Source organism: Nelumbo nucifera, chromosome 4 (genome assembly GCF_055504915.1).
Source record: "Nelumbo nucifera cultivar China Antique chromosome 4, China Antique-T2T, whole genome shotgun sequence".
Classification (NCBI taxonomy): domain Eukaryota; kingdom Viridiplantae; phylum Streptophyta; class Magnoliopsida; order Proteales; family Nelumbonaceae; genus Nelumbo; species Nelumbo nucifera.
This window is the reverse complement of record NC_142652.1, coordinates 86,499,640-86,524,533: the sequence shown is the minus strand read 5'-3', so window position 1 is coordinate 86,524,533 and position 24,894 is coordinate 86,499,640. Positions and strand designations below refer to the sequence as shown.

Sequence of the window (24,894 nt, the reverse complement as noted above, 5' to 3'; positions counted from 1 at the left end):
TCCATAAATTTTGATCAATACCTGCCTCCAAAGTTTCATATTTGATTTGATGCAAAACTACTTGACCTACATCCTTCCACGCAATAGAATATTATTCTTTATCTTTAGAAATCGAGTGCTTGTGAGTTATAAGCAGCACTCAACAATCTATGAGCCTTCAACGGGTATGACATCCAAAAACCACTGAAAAATCAGTCCTTACACAAGTTGGTCCAATTTGTACTATTTACAATGTTGGATACATACAAAATCAACAACAGACACTACCTCTAGGTCAGTTTATAAGGCTTGGGATTGCCAAACAAACACCTACGAATGGAAATGGCAAGATCCCCAACTTTGTGAGGGTGGAGGAGAACAGCACAAATTCCAAAACACATGGCGGTAGCAACAACAATGAATACAAGGGGGCGCGAGTTCCTTGTCGTGTTAGAAAGAATGTAACCACAGGACTTCCGTGGCTCGTAGTTCACATTCATAACAACGTCTCTATTTATTAATGGGACATTTACACTGCTGTCTCCTGAATTTGAAGTTGCTACTGCTCCAAAAATTTCCACCCCACCGGTTCTGCTGATATCCTGCAATAGAAAAAAGAAAAGGGTTACCACCAAAAGAGTCAATTTTTTGAATTAACAAACTTGCAGTTTCTCATGCACTGACCAATTTTACCAAAGCAGAGCTCTATAGTGACCTAGAATATTCTAGCATGAATTATTAAGTAAATGGAATATATGCAAGCCAACACATCAATGTAAAAAATATGCAGACTGCTATTAGGTCTGAACCATGGAAATTTTGCACAATTTTACAAGTCATATTATACAGTTCCAGTTTTAAGTTTCTATTAGTGCAATATGATAGTTAATCTCAGACTCGTCGACGATGTCACCAACTACAGTTTTTCAAAAGAAAATTATAATATTCCCTTCTTAACGATAGAAATTGTAGCAATTCCATATTACAAGCCCAAAAACAAAGTTTAATATGACTGCAACCATGGCATAACAAGTCCAATCAAAACACAATCATTTCGCTCATGTTCCAAAGAATATCACACTTCACATGATAAAAGCATGAAAACATGGGCATCATAGGGTACATCATGGTTGCGGCCAAAGTATACTCCAAATAAATATTAGAAATTGCAGGAATTTGGAGCACAAGGCAGAATTGGGGGAAGGGGGGCAGGCAGCAAGCAAAAGCCAAATCAAAATAAATTTCGGCTTCAACATGAAAAAAGAAGACAGGCTATCAGATCCACAGAAATTCGAGGATAAAAATTGACTGCTCACCTGATTGTTAGGCATGCCACTGATCATGTCATTTTTGTCAAAGCTTTTAGAATAAGAATCCCTTCCTGAATATTTTGGTAAATCCTGAATGTTTTGAATTTTCTTGCAGACAATTTCACTGGCATGATCCATATATTTATGAAATAGCCTGACGCCAGCATCATCAGTTGCATTGACAGTGTTATTTAACTCTTTGTCCACAACCTTCATAGCCTCTAATATTTTCATCAGAACCATGGTCAAGTTATTCTTTATTAGGAAATCCAGTAAAGAATTGAATCTCTGTATCTGTGTAGAAGTTGAGAGGCTTTGGATGCTTCCTAACTCAGACTCCTTAAGTAGCCATGCAATATCTAAAAGGAGTTCAGAAACTGCTGTTTGTCTCAATACAAGTACCTCGCACTCATCAGAAAGGGAACCAGCAATTGCTAATTGAGGTCTCTCCGCACAGAAAGATCCATCAAGCTTGTGCTGTAACACCTGCATTTCACTACATATTTCTCTGTTTGCAATGAGGATAGGAATGTAATTGGATATCCCAGACTCATTCTCAACCTACAAAACAAAATTTTGAAAATAACAAGATTTAGTAAATTATGCAAATGATTTATTTGCAAACCTTCCATAGAAATAATAAGTTCTCATAACAGCATGTTTCCAGCTAGTACTAATGTAGTAGATACTTTTGATACCTGAACCTGACTCAGGCATTCACTAATATGCTAGTCTTATTGGTAACTATGAAGAGATTCTTTGTAGAGTTCACCAAAATTAAAAATTAACCACCTAGCCAAATAAAATAACCAAACAGGAAAAGCAAAAAGATAACAAAATCCCACTTGTAAGAGGAATATATCATGTAGATACTTGTCTCAGAAGAATATATTTTCAATAATTTAGCACATTACAAGAGATTATCCTCGTTTTTTATTGTAAGCTTACACCATCAGCATATGCATACATATATTCACCTTACAAGGTACAGAATGAATGAAGTCCAAGTAAGAATGTAATATATCCAAGAGAATGAACAAAGGATTTGAGTGAATGGCTCTGTTACCCAAATATGATCTTATTCTGAACTATCATAATCAGGCCACGGTAGCAATCTAAATTATTACAGATTTACATATATGATTGGCCAAGGTTCAAAATATTGATACACCCCGATACAGTGGATTGGGTGTATCGGTACTTTGAACCTAACACTTACCTTTTTTAAGCTTTTTTTCTCAAAATTCAGGAGAGGAGTGAGAATAATAATGTTTAACGCTTAAAACAAAGTTTCTTAAGAAATCCTTAAAAACAGCATATCGGTGACAGTCCAATATGTTGTGAAATTTTGATCCTTGTGATTGGTATCGTCCAAACCGATGGGGTGTTCAAAGCTTTACCAAGCATCAAGTTGCAGCTAAGCAGCACAATGGTAAAGGGAGACAAGTGAAAAATCAAATTCCTGGATTTGGCTAAAACTTCATTAATCAATTATGTAATACATCCAGAAAAAATCACTAAAAACACCAACAAGATAGGCATTACATCGGCACAAAACCATTTGAACCACAATGACATCAATAGCCATGCTTATATTTCATTACCATTTAGATTGGGTGCCACACAGATTTTTTTTCCAAAGACAATAGAACATTTCCAAGAACCCACCTCAACAAATGCAGGTCCGAAAAGTTTGGGGTCGGTGTGAGGAATATATATCTTGTACATCTGATGGTCACAACTATGAGTATCATCACTGACATTTTGTGTGGGCGAAATGGCAAGACAATAATCATATGAAAGATATTTTCCACAAAAAGAAACAAGAAACCTGCTGCCATAAAAGACACAATTATTAATACCAAGTAAAAGTCAATTCACCGTCTTCAAAATGCAATGATTTGTAATCGTTGGATATTCTCATACACAAAAATTTTTAACAAGCAGAATAATTTTTTTCCAAGATATGTATTGTATAAGACAGCATGAGTACGATATCAAAGAATTGAAATTCTTATTTGGTAATTGAAATTGGACAGTGGCAGTTGACTGGAAGAGGAGTGGATTTCAATTTGCAAATAGATATTCATGTGCAAGAATATTGAAGAAGTCAAGTCTTTTTCAATTTTAGTGGCATCCTGCCATTGGATACTCAGAGATTCTTGTTCTCTCTATTCATGATTATTCAAAGTTTTTCTATAGATTAGTGGTAGTTCTGTCTGCTTTCAATTTGCTTCATAATGTTTTATCCCCTTCTCTTGTATTCTTTATTTTAATAAATTTCTTATAATTATAATACCAAAAAAATACTTTTTTTTCCAATTTGATCAGCAGTTTCATGTGATTCTCAAGTAAAGTCACTCTGCTTGCAGAGGTTAGGAAAGGAGATGAGTAATCTTTATGGAAAAAACAGCCTTTAAACCACCTATTTGTGTACATGCCATATTTGTACATGTTAGGAGCCCTCTGGTTGGGAGGGAGCTTGCCCTCTTAGGCAAGTAAAACGGCAAAGCAGGCACCATATGAAAAGTTCTATACCTTGTATTTTATTTGTGTTCCATAATACTTAAGAGATCATGTGGTATGTAATATTAATATGCTGTTTTTTTTATCAGTAAACATGTATCTTGATAAATTTCAGATTGTAAACAGTTAATACAACTTGGTAATGGGACTGTTGATCCCTTTAATCACTCTATTCTATCCCTCATTACAGTGCAGCCCAAAATAGTTGCTGTCTTAATGCCCCCTGTTTTGCTAAAACATCAGCTAGTCCATTTGCACTTCTTCAGACTCATTTAAATTCAGCCTCAACCTCCTTTGCAATCTTTTCCACTTCCCTAATCACATGTTTAAACATCCACAGGGTATGGCTGCTGTTTGCTGCCCATGAAATTACTACTTTTGAGTCCCCTTCCACCTCAACATGCCTGTATCCTAACTGTTTGACTAACTTTAACCCTTGTAGTCATGCTAAAAGTTCAGCCTTCAGTGAGTTTCCGGTGCCAATTGGTCCTGAGAACATACCCAATATCCTCCTTTCAGAATTTCTGAATACTCCTAATCCTGAAATGCCCAGATTTCCAAAGGAGCTCCCATCAAAATTCAGTTTCACTTTATTGCCCTCTGGTGGTTCCCACTCCAGCCTTAATATGCTGGTTACTTAACTTATTTGATTGGATCCTTACTGCAATATGTCCTTGTTTGAATCCAATATGCTGTTACTTATTCACTCAGATAATTCAATGTACTGTAAGTTTGTAAGATGTATTTGCATGGATTCTATACTATTGACTTGTTTTGCCTATCTATTTCACTTCTTTCCATATGAAAACCGTTGGTGGAATTAATTAAATTACGTATTGAATAAGTAATGTTATCTTTATAAAATTAAAAACGCAATGTGTCTTGAATCTTGATATGCAAAATTAACTATTATTGTCTTTTTAGTATTTTAAAATGCCAAAGGGTTAGTCTTGTATCCAGTCCACATCTCCCAAGACCCCAAAAATCTGGAGCCAACATTGGACAATGGCCTTTCTTTAGTATTTCAAAATTCAAAATAATAAGATATTGAAAAAATGGCACATGTCAATGTGGATCATATCCAATAAATTATAGGCCTATGCTTCAAAAATCCCTTGTCTTTCATTATATATAATTCCTTATTTCAAATTTCTTTTTTTTATCAATAACAGAAAGCTTTATTAATGAATAATATTTGTGAAACTTTAATTACAAAAAAGATGAGGTAAACTATCTTAACTCCCCGGCAACAAAAGGACAAAGAACAAAAACAAAAATTAGCCAAAACAAAGATTCCTTAGCCACCCCTTGCTTAGCTAACCCATCAGCCATTGAATTAGCACTTCTCTTCGCCCAACTGTACTTCACCTCTATATCCTTACTCGGTCATTTAAATTTGTTCTTTTCATTGCTGTAGTTCCACAAACCACTATTGTCTCCTTTCAGCCACCTAATCACCACCTCCGAGTCCCCCTCAATAACTAAGCATCTGATGCTTAATTCTCTTGCTCTTTGGATTCCTTCAAGAACTGTCTCGGCCCTAAGAGAGTCACCCTCTCCAATTGGTCCAGAGAACATGGCAATAATAAACCCCATCCTCATTCCTGAACACACCCCCAATCCCATAAGGCCCTGGATTCCTTAAACTACTTCCATCGAAATTCAGTTTTATGAATCCAACGGGAGGGGGGGTCCAAGAGGGTCTATAGGTCCTCTTACATAGAGCAGCAGTAGCTACCTCTTTCCACTTTCTCAACAAGTCAGCCATAGAAAATTCAGAGAATATCTCCATAGATTTCAACCAGTGAGCTACCCTTAAGTGTATCAACTTTATTAAGTTTTCTGTGGTTCTTTCCTTGTCTGTAAATAGTCGTGTCCTTATTTCAAATTTCCTATTACATGCACAAGCTCAAAGAAATAAATAAGAAATATGAGCTACTAAAACTTCAGAATAAGATAAATAAATAAAATTGATAATTGCCGCATGTAATGTTAGATTTACAATCGATCATATTACTTGTTTCGGCAACCAAGTTGGCAGTTCTTGGAACTCAATTAAATAGGGTTATGTTTGGGTAAGCTTTTTTTTTATATAATTATGTTTGGGTAAGCTTTTTCTAAGTACTTTATTGCTTTGGCAGCAAAAAAATATGCTTTAGTGTTTGGTAACATGTGTTTTTTGGAGAAAAAACCCCAAAACAAAAACATTCTTTTGGTGGGGAGTTAAGTCTTTTTACCTCCCCTTCGTACCTAAGCTTCACATAGTTTCATATCATTAATAAAGTCTCTTGTTATTGATAAAAAAAATCACTAAGTAATTCTGGGTTACTTCATGCTTTTGATTTGCACTTTGGGCCAAATATGCTTTTCACAAAATGTACAAGGTGCAAACATATATGCCACATGGAAAAATTTGTGAAACATGGCAAGATATATGCCATGTTTGATACTTATAAATATATGGCATGTGGCAAAATATATGACACGTGGTAAATTTGTGAAAATGACAAATATATGCCATGTGACAAATAGTGGTGGGATGGTTTAGAAATATAACTGCTGGAACTTGGAAGGATAAATACATGCTAAGGGAAATCAGATTGTTGGCAGCAGAGCTGAATGCAACTTTCCCATGGGCTCCTAGATATGCTAACAGCATGGCTGATGCTTTGGCCAGACAAGAAGTGAACAGAACAGACTTGTTTTGGGGGGTCAGTCCCAGGGGGACTTGATTAAAAGAAATGCCAGATCGGGGTAGATAGTGTATGCTAGCCTACAACAGAAAACTTTCTGGTGTACTATAGCAATTCATTCTTTTAACAAATTAATAAAATACTCTGTTGGTCACCAATCAAAAAAAGACAATAAAAATGTCCCATCTAATTAACAATCAAAAAACTCAGAATTAAAGAAAAGTACCATACCGAAATTTAGGCTGCTGTAGATTACTACCACAAGCAACAAACTCCATGGGTTTTCCAGCTTCAAAACAAGTAGGATGAATGTAGTGAAGCCTTGGTGCTCGCACCTCCATCTTAATATTCACTAATGACATTCCATCTACATTATCAACAAACATGTAAGGAGTCACAAATAAACTCTACTACCATAAATTTCCTTTTTTACCTCATAAGAGAATAACATCACATCAGAGAGAGTGAGAGAGAGAGAGAGAAAGAGAGAGAACTTTCAGTTACAATTTCAAACATTCCACCAATTCCTAAGAGAAGTCTTGCAATGAACTAGATGACACAAATATTTTATGGTAAACGTAAACCCATCCCTTCCATGTCTGAACTTCCAAGCTAAAAAGTAATCGTGCATTTCAAATTAAAATCCTAGCATTTTAAATGTTTAGGCTGAAACCCTGCTTAGCTTTTTCACTGGATTAATACAAATTTACCCATCCCACATTGTCATAACCTTGTTTTGCTAGCAAAGTTAGCTTGAAGAATAGCATCTAAGGCAATCTCTGGACCCAGGTTAGTAGAGCAAAATATATTAAAAACAAGAATTCTTGAGGGATGACTTCAAAACCAAGGGTTCTTGGGATTGGAGGAGTATCCCAGTGAGGAGGGGGGTGTTCTCAAAGGTTATTTCTGGAGGGTGAATAGAGGCAGTGATATCCATTTGGGAAGACCCCTAGATTCCAGATGTCAATGGTTTCAAATTTTTGGGACCTAAGCTAAGTCCAAGCTCCCCCTTATCAGTAAGTGAATTGATAGGTCCTGAGACAAGAGATTAGAGAGAACCTGTTATTAGAAATTTGCTTAGTGAGTTCTATTCTAATAAAATTCTTGGCATTCCTTTGGCAGTTGAGGAATGGGATGATAAGCTCATGTGGTCTCCGGATGCTCAGGGCAAGTTCTTGGTTAGATCCATGTTGCATGATGATGACCAAAAAGAAAGGGAAGATCATACCACTAAAGCCCAATGGAGTCTGTTATGGTCAATACCCGTGGAACCAAAAATTAAAATTTCTTACGAAAATGTGTGCATGAAGCAATAGTGGTCAAAGCTAATTTGTTCAAGTGTGGTTTAACTGATTATGACATATGTCCAATCTGCATAAAGCACATCTGAAACAGTCTCTCATGCTTCATTCTTATGTGATCATGCTCAAAGAATATGGTTTAGCAGTATTTTTAATTCTCGCATGTCCTTAGTCCCTAATAGCTATAATTTTGAAGACCGGTTTTTTGAGTGGATGAAATTGTGTACTGCCGTTAAAGATCAAAAGGTGTTTTTGAAAACTGATCACTCTTGGAAGGTTTTTGGTACCAGTGTCATTTCTCCAAGGTGTTTCCACCATGTCACAACCATGTAGGTCTTTAGATTTCTTCCTCACTTTTTCTGGTTTGATTGAACGCTTTCAAGCCATTTCAAGCAACACCGAATGCCTAGGATTCTGTAAGACAGTGAGAGCAACTTTTGGAGAAAACGTCATTTTGATTTTTCTTGCAATGGAAACAACATTTTCACCTTTTTGCCCATGTGGTGCCTAACTGGCACCAAATAACAATATAAAATGTGAAACATGCATAGAACCTGGATTTACTTTACTGTATTCCAAGGTGTGGCTGTTGTCTGAGAAAACGGCAGTGATACCAAACATCCCCTTTAGATTATATGGTATTTTCCTTCTAGAAGAGCGAGAAACGAGAGAGGAGATGAGAGGAGAAAAGAGAGAAGGGATGAGAAGAGAGAAGGAGAAAGGTTTGAGAGTCAAAAGGTGTTGTTGGTGGCGCCCAGCTTCTTATTTATAATAACTTAACATAAAATAAGTAGAAGATTACATTTATACCCCTGGTGGCACACCTAATAATAGTAGAAAGCCTTATGTGCTGATTTCGGCCAAGCTTCTTGTGAAAGGAAGAGTAGAAAGTTGGGGATTTCAGCAAGAGATAGAGTAAAGGGAAGAAAAGAGAAGAAGGTCGACTAGGATAGATTCACATGACCCTAGCTGCCAGCCCCTCATTCTATTTATAATTAACTTAAGTATGAGATATTACAAGGATGCCCTTAGTAGGGCGGCAACTCAAACTAAGTAATTACAGCTCTTCAAAAAATAAAAACTAATGGGCCCAAGGCCCAACAACATCTTAAATTAAAAGAAAATAAACTAAACACGGCCCACTCAACACTCCCCCTCAAGTTGGGAGTAGATGTCATACATCCCCAACTTGTGTAGATCATGCTCCAGCTTATTCTTTGCAACGCCTTTTGTGAGGACATCAGCAAGCTGCAGATCAGAAGAAATGTATGGAAGACAAACTTCTCCAGAAGTTACCCTTTCTCTGATAAAATGTCTATCTACTTCAATGTGCTTAGTTCGGTCATGTTGGACTGGATTATGAGCAATATTAATTGTTGCCTGGTTATCGCAGTATAGCATCATAGGTTCTTCTGCCTGAACACCGATTTCTTCCAACAGAGAACGGATCCAGAGAAGTTATGAAACTCCATGTGCCATGGCCCTATATTTGGCTTCTGCACTTGATCTTGCCACAACTATTTGTTTTTTACTCTTCCATGAGACTAGGTTACCCCCAACTAGGGTGCACACTCCTGAAGTTGATCTTCTGTCATCGAGGCATCCTGCCCAGTCCGCATCTGTATAGGTCTCTAGCTTGAGCTGTCCATGATCAGCAAACAATATGCCTCTGCCTGGATGTCCCTTCAGATAAGCAAGGATCCTGTCAACTGCCTTCCAGTGCTGGTCTCGTGGAGCATGCATGTATTGGCTCACTACACTTACTGCATAGGAGATGCCCGGTCTTGTCATGCACAAGTATAGTAGCCGACCCACAAGTCTTTGGTACCTCCCAAGGTCCTTTACTGGTTCACCTTCTGATGCACTGATTCTATGGTTCTGATCAATGGGGGTGCTAGCTGCCTTTGTTCCAAGTTTCCCTATTTCTTGGAGAAGGTTCAAGACATACTTCCTTTGAGAGATAAAAATTCCATGTTTCAATCTTGCAACTTCAATGCCTAAGAAGTATCTCAGTTCTCCAAGGTCCTTAATCTCAAATTCCTTATGCAGGTTCCTCTTCAGACTATCAATCTCACTCAGATCATTCCCAGTGACAACAATATCATCCACATAAACAATTAGGATTGACACCAAGGATCCCCTGCGCTTCACAAACAAGGTGTGATCAGATTGAGTTTGAGTGTAGCCAAAAACAATCAGGGCCTTTCTGAATCTGTCGAACCATGCTCTGGGGGATTGTTTCAAGCCATATAGTGACTTCTTCAGCTTGCATACCTTTCCCTCTTTAGCATTATCATAAAAACCAGCTGGAAGATCCATACACACCTCTTCTTGCAGATCCCCATTTAGGAAAGCATTCTTCACATCCAGTTGAAATAAGGGCCAAGAGTACGAGGCAGCAAGAGAAAGGAGTATCCGAACAGAGGTCATCTTTGCAACTGGTGCAAAGGTCTCTAGATAATCAATGCCATAGGTCTGTGTGTATCCTTTTGCAACAAGTCTTGCCTTGTACCTCTCTATGCTTCCATCTGCCTTATACTTTACTGTGTAAACCCATCTGCATCCAACTATCTCCTTGCCTTCTGGTAGGTCCACAATCTCCCATGTCTGATTCTTAATCAAAGCCTCCATCTCTTCTTGCATAGCTGCCTTCCACTCAGGTTTGGAGAGAGCCTCACTAACACCCTTGGGTATAGACACGGAATCAAAAGAAGAGAGAAAAGCACGATAGGAAGGAGAAAGTCCACTATAGGATAAGTATTGTGATATGCAATGACTAGTGCACTTCCTCTTCCCTTTTCTAAGAGCAATAGGGAGATCAAGGTTATTTGTAACAGTGTTAGTGGGACCAATGGGAACTGAAATAGTAGAGGGATCAAGAAGAATACCTGGATCTGTATCAGCCGAATCTGGAGTCTCCAAGGGATCGACAGGAAGTGGTGTGAGTTCTGTTGTAGTGGAATCAACCTCCTTATGAAGTCTCTGCCGTGAGTAATACTTTGAGACAGAACGCAAAGGGGGTGGCAAGGTAAGTGACATCGGATGGTTGTCAAGCACAGTAGTAGACACAGGAACTGGAACTGGGAGAGGGATAGACTGCTAACTTACTTCCCCAAAACACTCCCCCTGAGAAGGATTCCTTGAGAAGAAGTATGTAGATTCGAAAAAAGTGATGTCCATAGTAACAAACCAGTTCCCAGAGACTGGATCATAGCAGCGGTACCCTTTCTGATTCTCTGCATATCCAAGGAAGACACATTTCTTTGCCTTGGGATCAAGCTTCGAACGGTAAGGACCAAGAATATGCGCAAAGCAGACACACCCAAACACCCTTAGAGGAATATGAAACATCTCCCCCTGAGGAAAAAGAAGGCTGAATGGAGTGCTGAATCCAAGTATACGAGAAGGCATCCTGTTAATCAGATATACTGCCGTGAGAACAGCATCACCCCAAAAACGAACCGGAATTGTCGCTATGATCATCATGCTTCTTACCGTCTCAACAATGTGTCTGTTCTTTCTCTCTGCAACACCATTCTGCTGTGGACTGTAGGAGCAACTACTCTGATGGACAACACCATACTCCAACAGATATGAGGCAAGATGTCTCTCAAAATATTCCCTAGCATTGTCAGATCTGAACATCTTGATTCTAGTTCCAAACTGTGTTAATACCATCTGATGGAATTGCCTCACCAATGATGGTACCTCATCACGTGATTTCATCAAGTAAATCCAGGAATATCGAGAGAAATCATCCACAAACAAGAGAAAATAGCGATAGCCGCCCATAGAGGGAACATGATAAGGGCCCCACACATCCAAATGAATAACATCAAAAGGAGAAGAACATCTTTTATTACTCGGTTTAAAAGACTGTCTACAATGCTTTCCAAGTTCACAACCTTCACACTTCAACCTTGACAGACTCACAGACTCAAACAGTTTTGGAAACAAAGAACTTAAAGAAGAAAAAGACAAATGACCCAAATGATTATGCCAAAGTATAATCCGATCCACAAGTTTTGACTCACTGTCCTTGCAAACATGATGACTTTGGTGAATTGGAAGAGTATCCAGGAGGTAGATTCCATTCACTTCACGACCACTCCCAATCGTCCTCTTTGAATCCAGATCCTGCAAAATACAATGTCCAGGAGAAAAAATTACTGAGCAGTTCAGATTCTTAGTCAAACTACTAACAGATAACAAGTTGGTGCTCAATCTAGGAACATAGAGGACAGAAGGTAAACAAATGGAATCATTAATCTTGACAGATCCCTTCCCAGCAATAGGAACATGGGATCCATCAGCTGTGGAGACCCTATCTTTGCCAGAACTGAGCTGGTAAGAGGAGAAAATGGTGGAGCAATGGGTCATGTGCTCTGAGGCTACAAAGTCTATAATCCAAGGAGATCTCCCCTTACCTGAAGCAGAAACATAGTTTGCAGTGACATGTGGACTACCTGTGTGGGCAAGGGAGGTAGAGTGAGTTCCACATGTGCTACCTGTACCTTGTTGTCCGGTTGTGGCTGAATTGGAACTAGCTGTATCCCTCTGATTCAGAAGTAACCCAAACCTCTCAAGCTCGGCCCTTACTGCAGCAGCTGCAACAGACTCCAAGGCAGTTGTAGTAGGGGGGGCCGGAGTGTCACTAGTAACTGCCATATGTGCATTTCCTTTCTTATTATTCAATCTGGTTGGCACAAGATGTGGGTGAAGCTTCCAGCAAGTATCTCTTGTATGCTTTGGTTTCTTACAGTAGTCACAGACTAAGTCCTTTTTGTCTTCTTTCTTGTTCTCATTGCCATTCTGTTTAGGTTTCACAGCACTTACCATAGCAGACTGATCAGACATGAGATTCTTCATTATTACATCCCTCTTGCACTCCTCTCCTGACACGAATGCATATGCTTGGGAGAGAGTGACACTGTCCCTAGAAAGAAGATGTTGTCGTGCAATGTCATACTCAAGGTTAAGGCCAGCAAGGAATTTGAACACCCTATACTTCTCTAAGTGTCTTTGATAGGTAGCTACATCCTTGGTGGTTTCCCAAGCAAAGGACTCTAGATGGTCAATCTCCTGCCACAGGGTCTTAAGAACTGAAAAATAAGCTGCAACAGATCTATCTCCCTGCCTAGTAGCAATAATCTGATTTCTCAGTTAATAAGCCCTAGCAACATTCTCCTTCTGTGAATAGGTCTCTGCAACCCCATCCCATATCTCCTTAGCAGTGTTTGCCCATAAAAAGTTTTTACTTATATGTGGCAATATAGAATTACACAACCATGTCATTACCATATAATTTTCTTGCACCCACCGGGAGTTGCCAGTTTCGGGTTTTACCTCTTCACCAGTAATATACCTCAATTTTCCACGAGCCCCAATGGCCATCTTTGCAGATTGGGACCATTCCAAGTAATTTGTACCATCCAACCTAACTGTAGTAATGGTTCCGACTCCGAAGGGGTCTCCAGCACCTCCTCCCACTGGTCTCATTTCATTCCCGAGCTTATATTCAACTCGGTGTCCCTCCATGTGTCTCAAAGAGGTATAGAAAACAGCTAAAAAATGCAACAAGAATAAACAGAATACCTTCTAAAACCAACGACACTCCTTTGGTGTCCTGGACTTTCTTCCCACGAAAGATTCCTTTTTGGTGGGATGGGGAGAAGAGAGAGAAGAAGCAATCGCCCTCTCTAGAGGCCTCCAAACCACATGGAACTTGAATCGCCCCTTACAAAAAACCCAGAGGAACCCTAAAAAAATAGGGCGCCACTACCTAGGTCAAAATTGAAGAGTCCAACAAAATCAGGACTCTTCCCCTTTCTCCAATTTTTCCTAATTCTGATGAGAAACCCTAAACCAGCTACAAGGCATACAGATCCATCAAGAAAATCCAAAAACTGGGCTTACCTGAAAGCTTCGATCAACCTCTTGAATCTCCATGCAGTCAGCCGATCTAGGGTTGTAGGAACGAATCTCTTCAAGAACCTTCAACCTGCTCTAATACCAAGTAGAAAGCCTTATGTGCTGATTTCGGCCAAGCTTCTTGTGAAAGGAAGAGTAGAAAGTTGGGGATTTCAGCAAGAGACAGAGGAAAGGGAAGAAGAGAGAAGAAGGTCGACTAGGATAGATTCACATGACCCTAGCCGCCAGCCCCTCATTCAATTTATAATTAACTTAAGTATGAGATATTACAAGGATGCCCTTAGTAGGACGGCAACTCAAACTAAGTAATTACAGCTCTTTAAAAAAAATAAAAACTAATGGGCCCAAGGCCCAACAACATCTTAATTTAAAAGAAAATAAACTAAACACAAGTCGGCCCACTCAACAATAATAAATTAATTAAAAGAAGAAAAGAACAAGTTGACAGCATCCTAGGCTGACAGCACACTAACAGCAAATATAAAAAATAAGTGAATAACACTGACAACATATGAAATCTCAGAATAGAATAATTTCTGAAAACGCTAATGCTGATGGTGTTATGAATGACAATATGATTCAAATTAACATGATCATGAAGAGCACAATAGAGAATTTGAAACCCTGCTCCAAAGGCTACTCCAATCCTGAAGTGGATAGCTCAGCCCTTTCTTCTTTTTGGAAGCCTCCAGAAGAAGGTTTTCTTAAGATAATTGTTGATGGAGGGTTTGTGTCTCCAAATAACGAAAACTTTGCAGTTATCGCAATTTGGGTTCTTGTTGATGGAGGCTTTTGCTGCTAGACGTGGGTTGGAGACTGCCAAGAGATGTGGTTTTCAAAGATCATAGTGGAGCCCAACAGCTGAAGCTCAAGTAATGGTGCTCAAAAAGGATTCATTCATGTTGGTGCTGATGCCTATTTTTTGTTCAAAGATATCATATCCATGGCTGTTTGTTTTTCTTGCTCCTTTTTCTCTTGTTAAGAGATCTCGTAACATGGTGGCTCATGCTGTACCTCAAAGAGGTCTGGTAGATCAGAGCGAGTTTCTTTTTGAATGCCCTGAGTGGTTGTTAATTTAGCTAGTTCAGATATTTCCTGTTAGGGTGTTGTTTCCATGTTATGGTTTTTTATGCATCTTTGATTGTACTGGTTTTTTCCATAGCTATGGCAATATTAATGAAATTATCTCTTTTACCAAAAAAAAATACTTGGATCTTTCATTGCTGGCATAGGGACCAGTGTTCATTATTTTTTGTGGTCTTGCCCTGCCTTACTTCTTTTCTAGTCTTCTTTTTGTTGAGCTCTTTGTCCAGGCATATCCTACTACTTCAGTAATACAATTTCAGACCTATTGACAAAAGAAATAACAACTAGTCTTTTGCAACAGTAACCTTTTGGAAATTTAAGGGTCTATAAGAGACGGAGGCAGGCCAAAAGGGTTTTGGTTGAAGTAGTGAATGATTTGAAAGCCCATAATTTAACAATAGAAGGTCTAATAAAGATAGAGAGGAAAGAGGCCAGCCCCCATCCAGTGGACCATTCAGTAGAAACAGCATATCATCAATTCATTCTAGAATCACCATAAGAGTTCCATATAATGGTTTTTTCACTCTCACTCCCACTGATTTCTGAAGATAGAGGAAAATATCAATTCATACACCTGATTCCCAAACATTGGGAGAGGGGGAAGTTCTTGGAATTGACCCCTAGATTTTGTGCAAATACTATTTAAAGTAGACATAACACAAAAGAATTTACAGTAAATGTTAGTGGCTTGCTGGAAATTATATCTAAAACTAAGTCAACATAGGAAGCTACTTAAAAGAGGAGTAAAAACACCATTTCTATCTAACCAAAGGCCATGCTTGGATTCCATCATTTGGGTCGACTTATCATCATGGATACTCCAAAGCAGGACTTTTCAGCTGAAATGTATAATCCACATATAACCCCTCCCATAATCCAAATTCAACACATCCTTAAGGTCACAAAGATTCAAAGGAAAAAATGTATTTCATGTATAAAAATAAAAGACAAATAAAACTCAGCAGAAGCTAAAAATTATTCTGCATATCCAGAAATAGCTTCTTTTCATCCAAGCAATCAAAACATAACACCAGCATTCAACAATGCTCAATGCAGAGGCAAACATACTCTTAATAAAGATTAAAGGATAATAAATGAATTCCCTATTTAATAAATATGAACCAGTAAGATAGAACTATTCTGATCGTTAACTACAAATAGATAAACTCTGACCTACAGATACCAACTTACCTTTTAGAACCTGAAAAATCATGTTACATAAATAAACACGCATCACGCCTTTTCTCCAAAGTATGTTTTCAGGTGAAGTAACAAATCCATGTATATAGGATGCCGCATCTTGAGACAACTGCTTAATGCAACAAGATGGAGTTATATTTTGTTGAGTTGAGAAGAGAACAGACCATAATAACATAGGAGACAACAATAGCATAGAAGAAAATCATGGACCATAAAACAAAAAGGGGGAGCAAAAAACGAAAGAGTGAGATTTGGTTGAATAATATTGAAATAGTAGCTGGCCATCTAAGGAAAAACTGAAAGAGTGAGAACCAGTAATAAGTTTTATAACCATATTGAACAATAAGCAAGACAAAAAATAGATTGTCAGTTCTTGGCTGTGATTCCACCATCTAAAAGCAAACTTATATTCCATCCAAAAAGAATAACTTCCTTTAGGAACTAATGAGTGCATCCGGTTTGTTATCCATAACAAGATCAACCTGCTTGTGAATTAAAGATAAGGCTTATGCAATAAATTCTCTTTTTCGCACAAACCTAAAAGGTCCATGTATTTGCAACATATGCTTTTGAAGCATTAGTAAAAATTGAAAAGGTTTACACAATACTCAATTAGTGTCTAGGCCACAAAAGCAACAAGTCAAATCAATGCAACAAACCCAACAAGGGGACCAGTCAAAGGCTTAAGTCATGATAAGATAAACAGAAGTATATATAAACAGAACACCCAGTGACGAGAAGGAAATTTAACCAAGAAAGCATGGTCATCTCTAAAAGGACAATCAGGGGAATATTTTAAACCAGGACAGATCAAAGAAGGATGTTAAGAGACAACAAGGAAAAACTGTAAGGCTCATACTTTTAAGATGTAGCTCTAAATAGAGTGGAGTTCAGGAAGCCAACCAAAAACAATAAACTAAGTAGCTAAGTTTAAGGTGAACACAATGATGAAAACCATAAGGACCTAAATAAAGACCTAACTTGGGAAGAGACACCCAATATGCACAAACTTGTGTGTGGAAGTTTCAAAGGCACACAACATCAGTGGCAAACCCTAAAACCCCATTTATTTTACAGGGAGTCAATCTTAGGCAGGGCTACACCCTGAAAGTGGTCAAACCCCAAAACCCCATTTATTTAGACTTTAGAGACCAACATCAGTGCCAAGCAGACAAACCAGGAAAAATCATAATATAAGCAAGACAAACCAGAATAAAAGGACTACTACCATTAATTGGAGATATTAGATGCTTATGATCCTCTCCATTGTCACCACCATCAACAATAAAAGGGAAGAGAAAAAAGGCTGGATAGAAGGAAAGCAACAGGTTGCCACCAGATGGCATTACCAAAATTGCATATCAACAGAAATTTGATAGATATGAAGAGGAAATTGCAGAGATAGAGGGAGGGAGGTCCCACCAATGGGGGGGGGGGGGGGACTAAGGTAGGAAACAAGGAAGAAATATCAAAGAACAGAAAGAAAAAAGAGCCACATATGCTTTTAATTCATTATATTTTTTCAAATGCTTGATAGAGTTTATTTCAACAGAAACTGGCATCTTTAACAAGCATAGATAGTTTTGTTGATTCCAACATCAGCAAGCGCCTAACATTGAATTATCATAACTGGAAGAGTGCTGAGTTTATTAACTATCATTAAAAAGCATCTAAATAGTTACACTGCAAAATATCCAATAAAAAAATGATCATAAATCAGAAATATTTTAAGCTTCAATTGTAATCTGAATTTTCTTTTAACAAAATTCTTCTTTATTACTTAGGATACAATTGATCCATCCTAAAAGTTGAAAAAAAAAAAAAAAAAGCATTCCCAAAACAGATATTAGCTACAGCAGTAACTGAATTAATAAACTAATACCTTGTCCCACATAACTTGTGGCATTGCAATGAATACCGTCAAAATGGTACATCCAGGACGAATATATCCTTCCAACTCAACCGGCATGCTAGCCAACCACTGGAATATCTGCAAAGATAACAATCACCCATTAATCAAATTATCATATTGCTAGTGCGATGAATGCATTCTCCTGCAAATACTAAACTGCAATTATAATCTTTTAGAAATACTTGATGCCGAAGTCGTCTAGGAAATTCAGCTGGGTTCCAGTCGTAAAGCTTGAATGATACCCGACCTGTTGGACACTACAATCAAATAAGCAGTATCAGTAAAGTTAAAGAAAGGTTTCAGATACTAGAAAAGATGCACCTTCTAAAACCCAACACAAGGAGATATGCAAGAAAATAACAAGGTAGGATGGGTTTCAACTAGACCTACCACAGATGAATAAGCACTCTTATTGTCACAAAAGGGTGATGAAATAGCATTTTTAGAGTTCTCTTTTCTACCATCCATAGGAGTTTCACCAGAAGCAGCAAAAGATACAACACTATCACTTTGGACATTCTGTGAACTTGGAGCTGAACAAGGTGGGGAGACATGTCCATCTTCAGGTTCCAATGTCACTTCTCTCTGTGGCACCCGATCATTCAAGCATAAGGTATCTGTGCCAAAGCAATTCTCTCAGACCCATTAAAGTCTCTATGAAGTTATCACCACAAGGTATTAGGCAATTATAATATAATTAATATGATTCTGTGGTATAGATCTCTTTAAGAGCCTCATTTCTTTTATCTGTAGCAGGAACTCACAGTATATACCAATTACAACAAATTTAATACCAAATTCCAAAAAGATATCCAGGCTGCCTTAACTGCAAAAAATGATAGCCCCTTTTGTCGTACAAACAGGCAGAGTAGTTACATCAGCTATAGAAAATAATACCTTTCCCTGCTTCAGCATCACCAGAAGTATCTTCAGGTGACAAGGACCCCTGACCTTCCTTTTCAACTGCACCTCTAGAATCAACAGCTTTTCTCCGACGCCTCTTGTTGTGGCGCTCTAGTTTTCTTCTACAACTGCGTTTACCTTCATCAAAATCTGACAATATATGAAACCTGGCATCAGAGAAGGAATTGTTAGGACAAAAAACTCCTAGTGACCCTGAATGTTAAATGATCTGTGAAAATAAAATGCAATCAGTATGCACATAGGGGTAAACAGGGATCAATTGTAATTTGCATTTGTAATCATATTTTAAATTGTGAGAGGTAGTACCCTGTGCCTCTCCTTGGGGTTGATTGTAATGCCTTAAATGGTTTTTAATAAAATTTGTCTTTACTTATCAGGGAAAAAAACTATTATTTTCAGGGAGATATGCTTGCTATATTCTCAGGTAAATACTCCAATTACTAGCCCTACTTCGAGGGCTGACACTCAGATGCTCCCTTGAATATAATAATCTTGAGGTGGAAGGGAATTCTCAGATAGTAATTTGGTGGCTGCAAATCAACAGACATACTATCAGGGAAGTGGGATTTTGCTTCAAACCATCAACTCCACATTTTGATAGATTCAAATATTGGCACACAGTATGGCAAATACATTAGCTTGGGGAGATGTTAAATAAATGAATCTTATTGCACTTTGGGGCAAAAGGTTGTAATCCACTAGCTAAGTGTTGTTTAATGAGAAAAAGTAGTTGAGTCAAGAGTTTTCTCATTTTTGAGAGGGCACCATTCTGCTCTTCATGTACATCATTCTTTCTCTCTTATCAATAAAGTTGCTGGATAAGTTGATAATCAGAAAAAATCTTCCAAAATCATAGAAAAGTCTTCAGATGATAAATAGCCATTACACAAATTTTATAAGCACCAGCTAGATTCAATTACTGCATGCTTAGCCTATCAATCAAGAACAATTGGCAGATTTACAAGGATAGAAAGTAGAAACACCAGTTACTGAAAACGTAAAGAGAGATAAACCCAGAATTCAGATTAAGAATACATAAGCCTACCTATATCATATAAATGTTAAAAGCTAAAGCTTATAATCTGGGTGGCAATTCTCTAGGAGGAATTTCTTTTGATTTTGTGATGCATTTAGTAAATTCATCCAGTCTAAACAAGAAAGGAACCAGCTTAATGAAAAAATACCACCTAAAGTGATGCCAGAAAAAAAGGACTAGAATTCGTTTTTTTTTTTTTTTGATAAGTTGAAATAGGGAGTTGGTTCTTCATTCCTTCATCTATGCATACAGAACCTGAACAAAGTGAAACATCTTTTCATTGGTCATCCAATAAGAGATAACTAAAGGGTTCCATTAATTGAGTCTCTTTACAGAAGAACATTAGTATAAAATATAAAAGCACACAAAGAAAGAGAGAGGGGGGATATATGCATCTTAAGAACATCAAGAATTAGCTACTGCTGAATACAAGAAATCTGTAACAGCTCTAAAGGTTAAAGGACACAATTTGACACACTCCATCAGTCCTATGATTTCAGGTGTGTTTGTTGAAACTGTTCATAGTTGAAACTAGAACATACCTCGTGTCTTAGATTCACAAAAGAGGTTGCATGAAGTTTAATAAGAACCAATAAAGTGAAAGACTGAAAGGGCTACATGAGGTTGAAGCATGAGCTTGCCACAGTGATAACCAAAAAAACTTCAGCCACAGAGCATGGTGGTCCAAATGTTAAATGGTCTGCTTTTAAGTATTTCATCAGTCCTAGGGGCTTTGATTTATTGATTTTTTTCTCAAACAGACACCTTCATGCGAGAAATTGTGTGTTGAGCTCATAACCCTAAGAGTTGCACATCAAGTAAAGACCTTGAAACTATTCTCAGATTTCAAGGTGGAAGAATTGTTCAGGAATTTGGTCACCCCTAGAGGGTGGTTGGATGAAACTGAATTTTGATGGTAGTAGTGTGGGCAATCCGGGTCCCTCAGGAATTGGAGGAATGAATTCAGGCACTTCAAATGGCTAGCAAAAGACATGAACATTCAGATAAGATGGGTTAGGGGATCTGCTAACAGCTTGGCAGATGACTTAGCTAAGCAAAGGGTTCAAAGACAGCATATGTATTGGGCCACAATTGTAATACAGTGTTGGTCGGTTCAGTTTGTAATGGGTTTGTTGGTTTCTCACAAGTCACAACTTCTTGTTGTAATCTTTTTTATTAAAAATTTCTTAATGAATGAATCTTTTTCTGTGTTGCTGAAAAAAAAAAGGAAAATGAGACAGAGTCAACCACAACCAGTATGGTGCCTAGTAATAGGGATCAAACTTCATGGACAACTAAGATCCCATTTCCTGCACGCAATATTGAAGCTAATAGTGGTGCAAAGCTGCATACTATTTATCATGAGTTCATGACCAACCTAACAGTTTCTAAACATGGAGGAGACTGGTTCTTAACTTAGACAGACAAACCACTAAAAGAAACTCAACAGCACCTTGACCTCAGCATGAAATAACTTGAGACAAAAGAAAATTAGAAAAATGGGAACAAGATATTCAAGAGGCCCAGAGAAGTTAATTTTCCTTCAAGAATGCCAGGATGCTCCTCGGCAGCACCAATATCTTATTCAAAAGAAATAGACATAAATAAATGTGACTGTCCTCTGAATTTGAAATGGTAAGAATGCTTATCCTTGATGTTTTCAAGCCATTAGAACCATTAAAATGGTTCTTGCTAATGTTTCAAAGCCATATAACAATCATAGCAATCAAAAGGCCCCAATAGTCGACTTGAGATGCTTACAACATGAATATAATGGTTTAAAGAACGTAATTCGTGGGAGACAATATAGTCCAAACCATTATTTTGACGTTAAATTTAGCAATTAGACCAATAAAACCGTTTTTGTTCGATTAATTACAAGAAATAACAGTTGCTGCTCAATAAGTTTCGAGTTTATGAAGACTCGTTTTCCTCGTTATTTGTTTGATTCCTCCAAAGCTCATGGGTAAGGAAAAGGTTGCCCGTAATTCAGGTTAATACTTTTGACTGGTCTCCAAATTATTCCAAAAGAAACGAACGGAAACGGAGGAGGAGGAGGAGGAGGAGAGAGAGAGAGAGAGAGAGAGATTTTGGAGCAAACAATTCAAAGCCGACAAACCAAACAAGAAAATTTATCTTACTTGCCACACTGTTGGCAATATCGCTTAGACTGGCCGTCGAGAACAACAGAAGTGGCATTGGCGCAACGAAGACAAACACGATGCCGCCGATGGTAACCCTTCAGCTCGCTAATATCAACCTCGCAACCAGGGACCTGACACCGGGCGGTGCCCACCGGGGCCGTCCTGGCCCGTTTCTTCCCAACCGCTGCTTCCCCCTCGTCCTTCTCGTCAATCTCCGGACAAGCGCAGGGGATCCGTCCGGCCAAGAAATTGGAACAAGTCAACCTGGGGTCTCTCTTCCTCACTCGATCGGAAGCGTCGGTCCCCCGATTCGAGAAAGGCTGGGGAACAAGTTCCGGCGCCTGAGCGATAGTAGGATTATTATCGGAATCCCAAGAGACGACCAATTGGTCGTCAACGGTGAAGTCCAGTAGATTACCCCATTCCCAAGGGGCGGAAGCTTCGTCAAGGATCTGAGGGAACTCCATTTCGGGAGCCCTGACCCGGGTGAGGGAAACTGCCTGATCAGATGGTGGTGGATGTGGAATCTCCATGCCAAGAGAAACCCTAACCCTAGAAATGCGGAGGCATGAGGCGGCAGGAGAGAGGTTGGCGGGGGGTGGGGACGCCAGCGGCAAGCAGCTTCGACGGTTGACGGGTGGTGGGGTTGGTGGAGAGTACTCGATATCGTCGTAACGACGAAGCCAATCAGCTGAAATGAAGTTACCTTGTCCACATCTTTGGAAATTGGAATTCAACAATTTCAAACAAAAACACTTTAGGCCTTGTTCTTTTAGTTATTATTTTATTATTGTGGCTTACGGCTTTTGCCTCCAAAATAAAATAAAATATGAAGGTGGTCAATATTGAATATCCTCGGCCAAAGGAGTGGATATTGGATAATCCCTTCTCAAAATCATCAAATTATACATACCGTTGATATGGAATCTTTTCTTTGTTGTTTAAATCACTGTAAAGCTCGCTTCACACGAAGTAAACCCCTTGTATGAGACAACGTCCAAGTGGGTATTTCCTTTAGGGAGAATGACTATACACCATTTGTCTCAGGCTCTCAGGAAAACCCGCAAATTCCTCTTCTTTTTGTCCTGGCACTTGGTTGGGGTGGAAAAAATGCGTTATTAAAGGTGGGCACGTGGCAGGTTAGACGGATTCTTTCGCGAGTTCTCTCAACGTAATACCTATAATATGATATCCAACTATCCAAGCTTGGGTTTTGGGCCAGATAGAAAAGGGAATATAAGCATTGACTTGAGAATTGAGATATTGATACGAGGCCACATCAAAAGGATTTGATTCCCTATGTATACGATCCCCTCTCTTCCCATGAGTGACATCCTTTTTGATCGTAAAATTGGAATCAAGTAAAAGGGCCCCGTGCCTCCACCCACCTTTTCCTTTGGCATAAATGCCACCTCCACTAATGCTGCATCTGCAATCCAATGCTCCATAAGGCCCGCGACCCATTTCTTCATCTAACGTCATTACAGAAAAAGATCGCAAAACGTCACCATTCTGGGCCCAGCTTTCTCCATCATTTTCTTTTTCAAGGTTTTGGTTTGGGTTGGGCTGAACGCTTGTTGTTAAAACAAGAATGGGCCCAAGGATACGATTTAATTAAAAAATCATCAAAGAGGCAAACCCACGGAGTTTAGGTCCCGTTTGGTTCGCGGGAATAGGGTTTGGAATCGGAACCGGAATAGGAATGGCTCATTTTGATTGCAACTGTTTGGTTGGGCGGAATTGAAATCTCATTTTCATTTTTGGTGGAATAACATTCTCCATTTTAGGGAATGGTCATTTCCTCCCCTTTCCTTGAGAATGAAATCCTATTTCAGCTTATTTCAATTCTAATTCCGATTTCTATTCCTGTCTGAACCAAATAGATTATAAGAATCAAGGTTTTTAAAAATCGGATTGTACAGGAAACCAGGGACCAGTTTTTTAATCAAACGGTCTGACCGTCTGATTTGAACAGATGGCCCATTCTGACTTAAAAAATAAAAAAATAAAAAAAAAATAACAGCCAAAAACCATTATTCTATCCGACTGTTCGATTACCTGATCCAATCCAATTTTTCTAGTCTAACCGTCCGATCCAATCCAATTTTTAAAACCATAATAAGAATAAACCATTTCAATTCTGAATCAAAAAGTTTCAATTCCAACTACGAATCAAATGGACCCTTAATTTGTGGAATCAAGTAATTAGTGCGTGTGGGATGCACATGGCTATGAAGTGATTAAGCTAACCTCTCAAGTCTCCACCGTCCACCCACTACCAAGTAGTCGGTAACATCTTAATCTAAAAGCCTAAAAGGTCCGCGTGGTGACCACACGTCCCTCTATTCTTAATGACCTGAATAAATATTTTAACGGCAATAATTGGTCACCCTCTATCCACCTATTTGCTGATTTGTTTTTTTGTCCAAGTTGGTGTATTAATTATTACAAGTTGTTTAAATAATTGAACGACAATTGGGGAAACCCCTTTACGTTAAGCGGATTAGATCATCTAATCTACCACTCTTAATCACTGTTTAATACTTATTTGTAAAATGTTATCTATAAAACTAGCATCCATTAGACGATAATCATTCTCCCGTAATCTAAATCGAAACGTGGCTTTTTTTTATGAAAACAAAGCTCTAATTATGGTAGAAGGTCGGCAATAAACTCAGGTAAAGAAGACCAAGTAATTAAGAAAGCTTTGTATCAGAGAAGCCTCGCCAGGTTGTGAGCCACTTGGTTTCCTGTAGACGCGCATGAATAAAGTAAGGGTGTCAATGGACCGGTTTTGGATTGGACCCCGTCCATTCCAAAATTAAATCGGACAGAATAAGACATATTGGATT

The 24,894-nt window shown here is 38.5% G+C and overlaps 1 protein-coding gene across 1 annotated transcript; it reads right to left on the bottom strand.

Moving 5' to 3' along the window:
- Nucleotides 1-61: 61 nt before the first annotated feature.
- On the bottom strand, nt 62-22,764 carry SPL7 (squamosa promoter binding protein-like 7). Its single transcript, XM_010281129.3, has 10 exons — nt 22,040-22,764; nt 18,836-19,008; nt 18,329-18,555; nt 18,121-18,195; nt 17,909-18,016; nt 16,018-16,135; nt 6,740-6,875; nt 2,958-3,120; nt 1,296-1,850; nt 62-581 (listed from the first exon to the last, which is right to left on the bottom strand). The coding sequence occupies exons 1-10, from the start codon at nt 22,573-22,575 to the stop codon at nt 270-272; spliced, it is 2,403 nt and encodes an 800-aa protein (XP_010279431.1). The 5' UTR covers nt 22,576-22,764; the 3' UTR covers nt 62-269.
- Between the last annotated feature and the right edge of the window lie 2,130 nt (nt 22,765-24,894).

Excerpts from the sequence above, each read along its gene's own strand:
- SPL7 (XM_010281129.3), bottom strand. The coding sequence starts at position 22,575 with ATGGAGATTCCACATCCACCACCATCTGATCAGGCAGTTTCCCTCACC. Across the intron at positions 16,136-17,908 it reads CACAAGTTATGTGGGACAAG|TTGTCTCAAGATGCGGCATC; the intron begins GTATTAGTTTAT and ends TGCATTAAGCAG. Across the intron at positions 1,851-2,957 it reads TCGGACCTGCATTTGTTGAG|GTTGAGAATGAGTCTGGGAT; the intron begins GTGGGTTCTTGG and ends TTTGTTTTGTAG.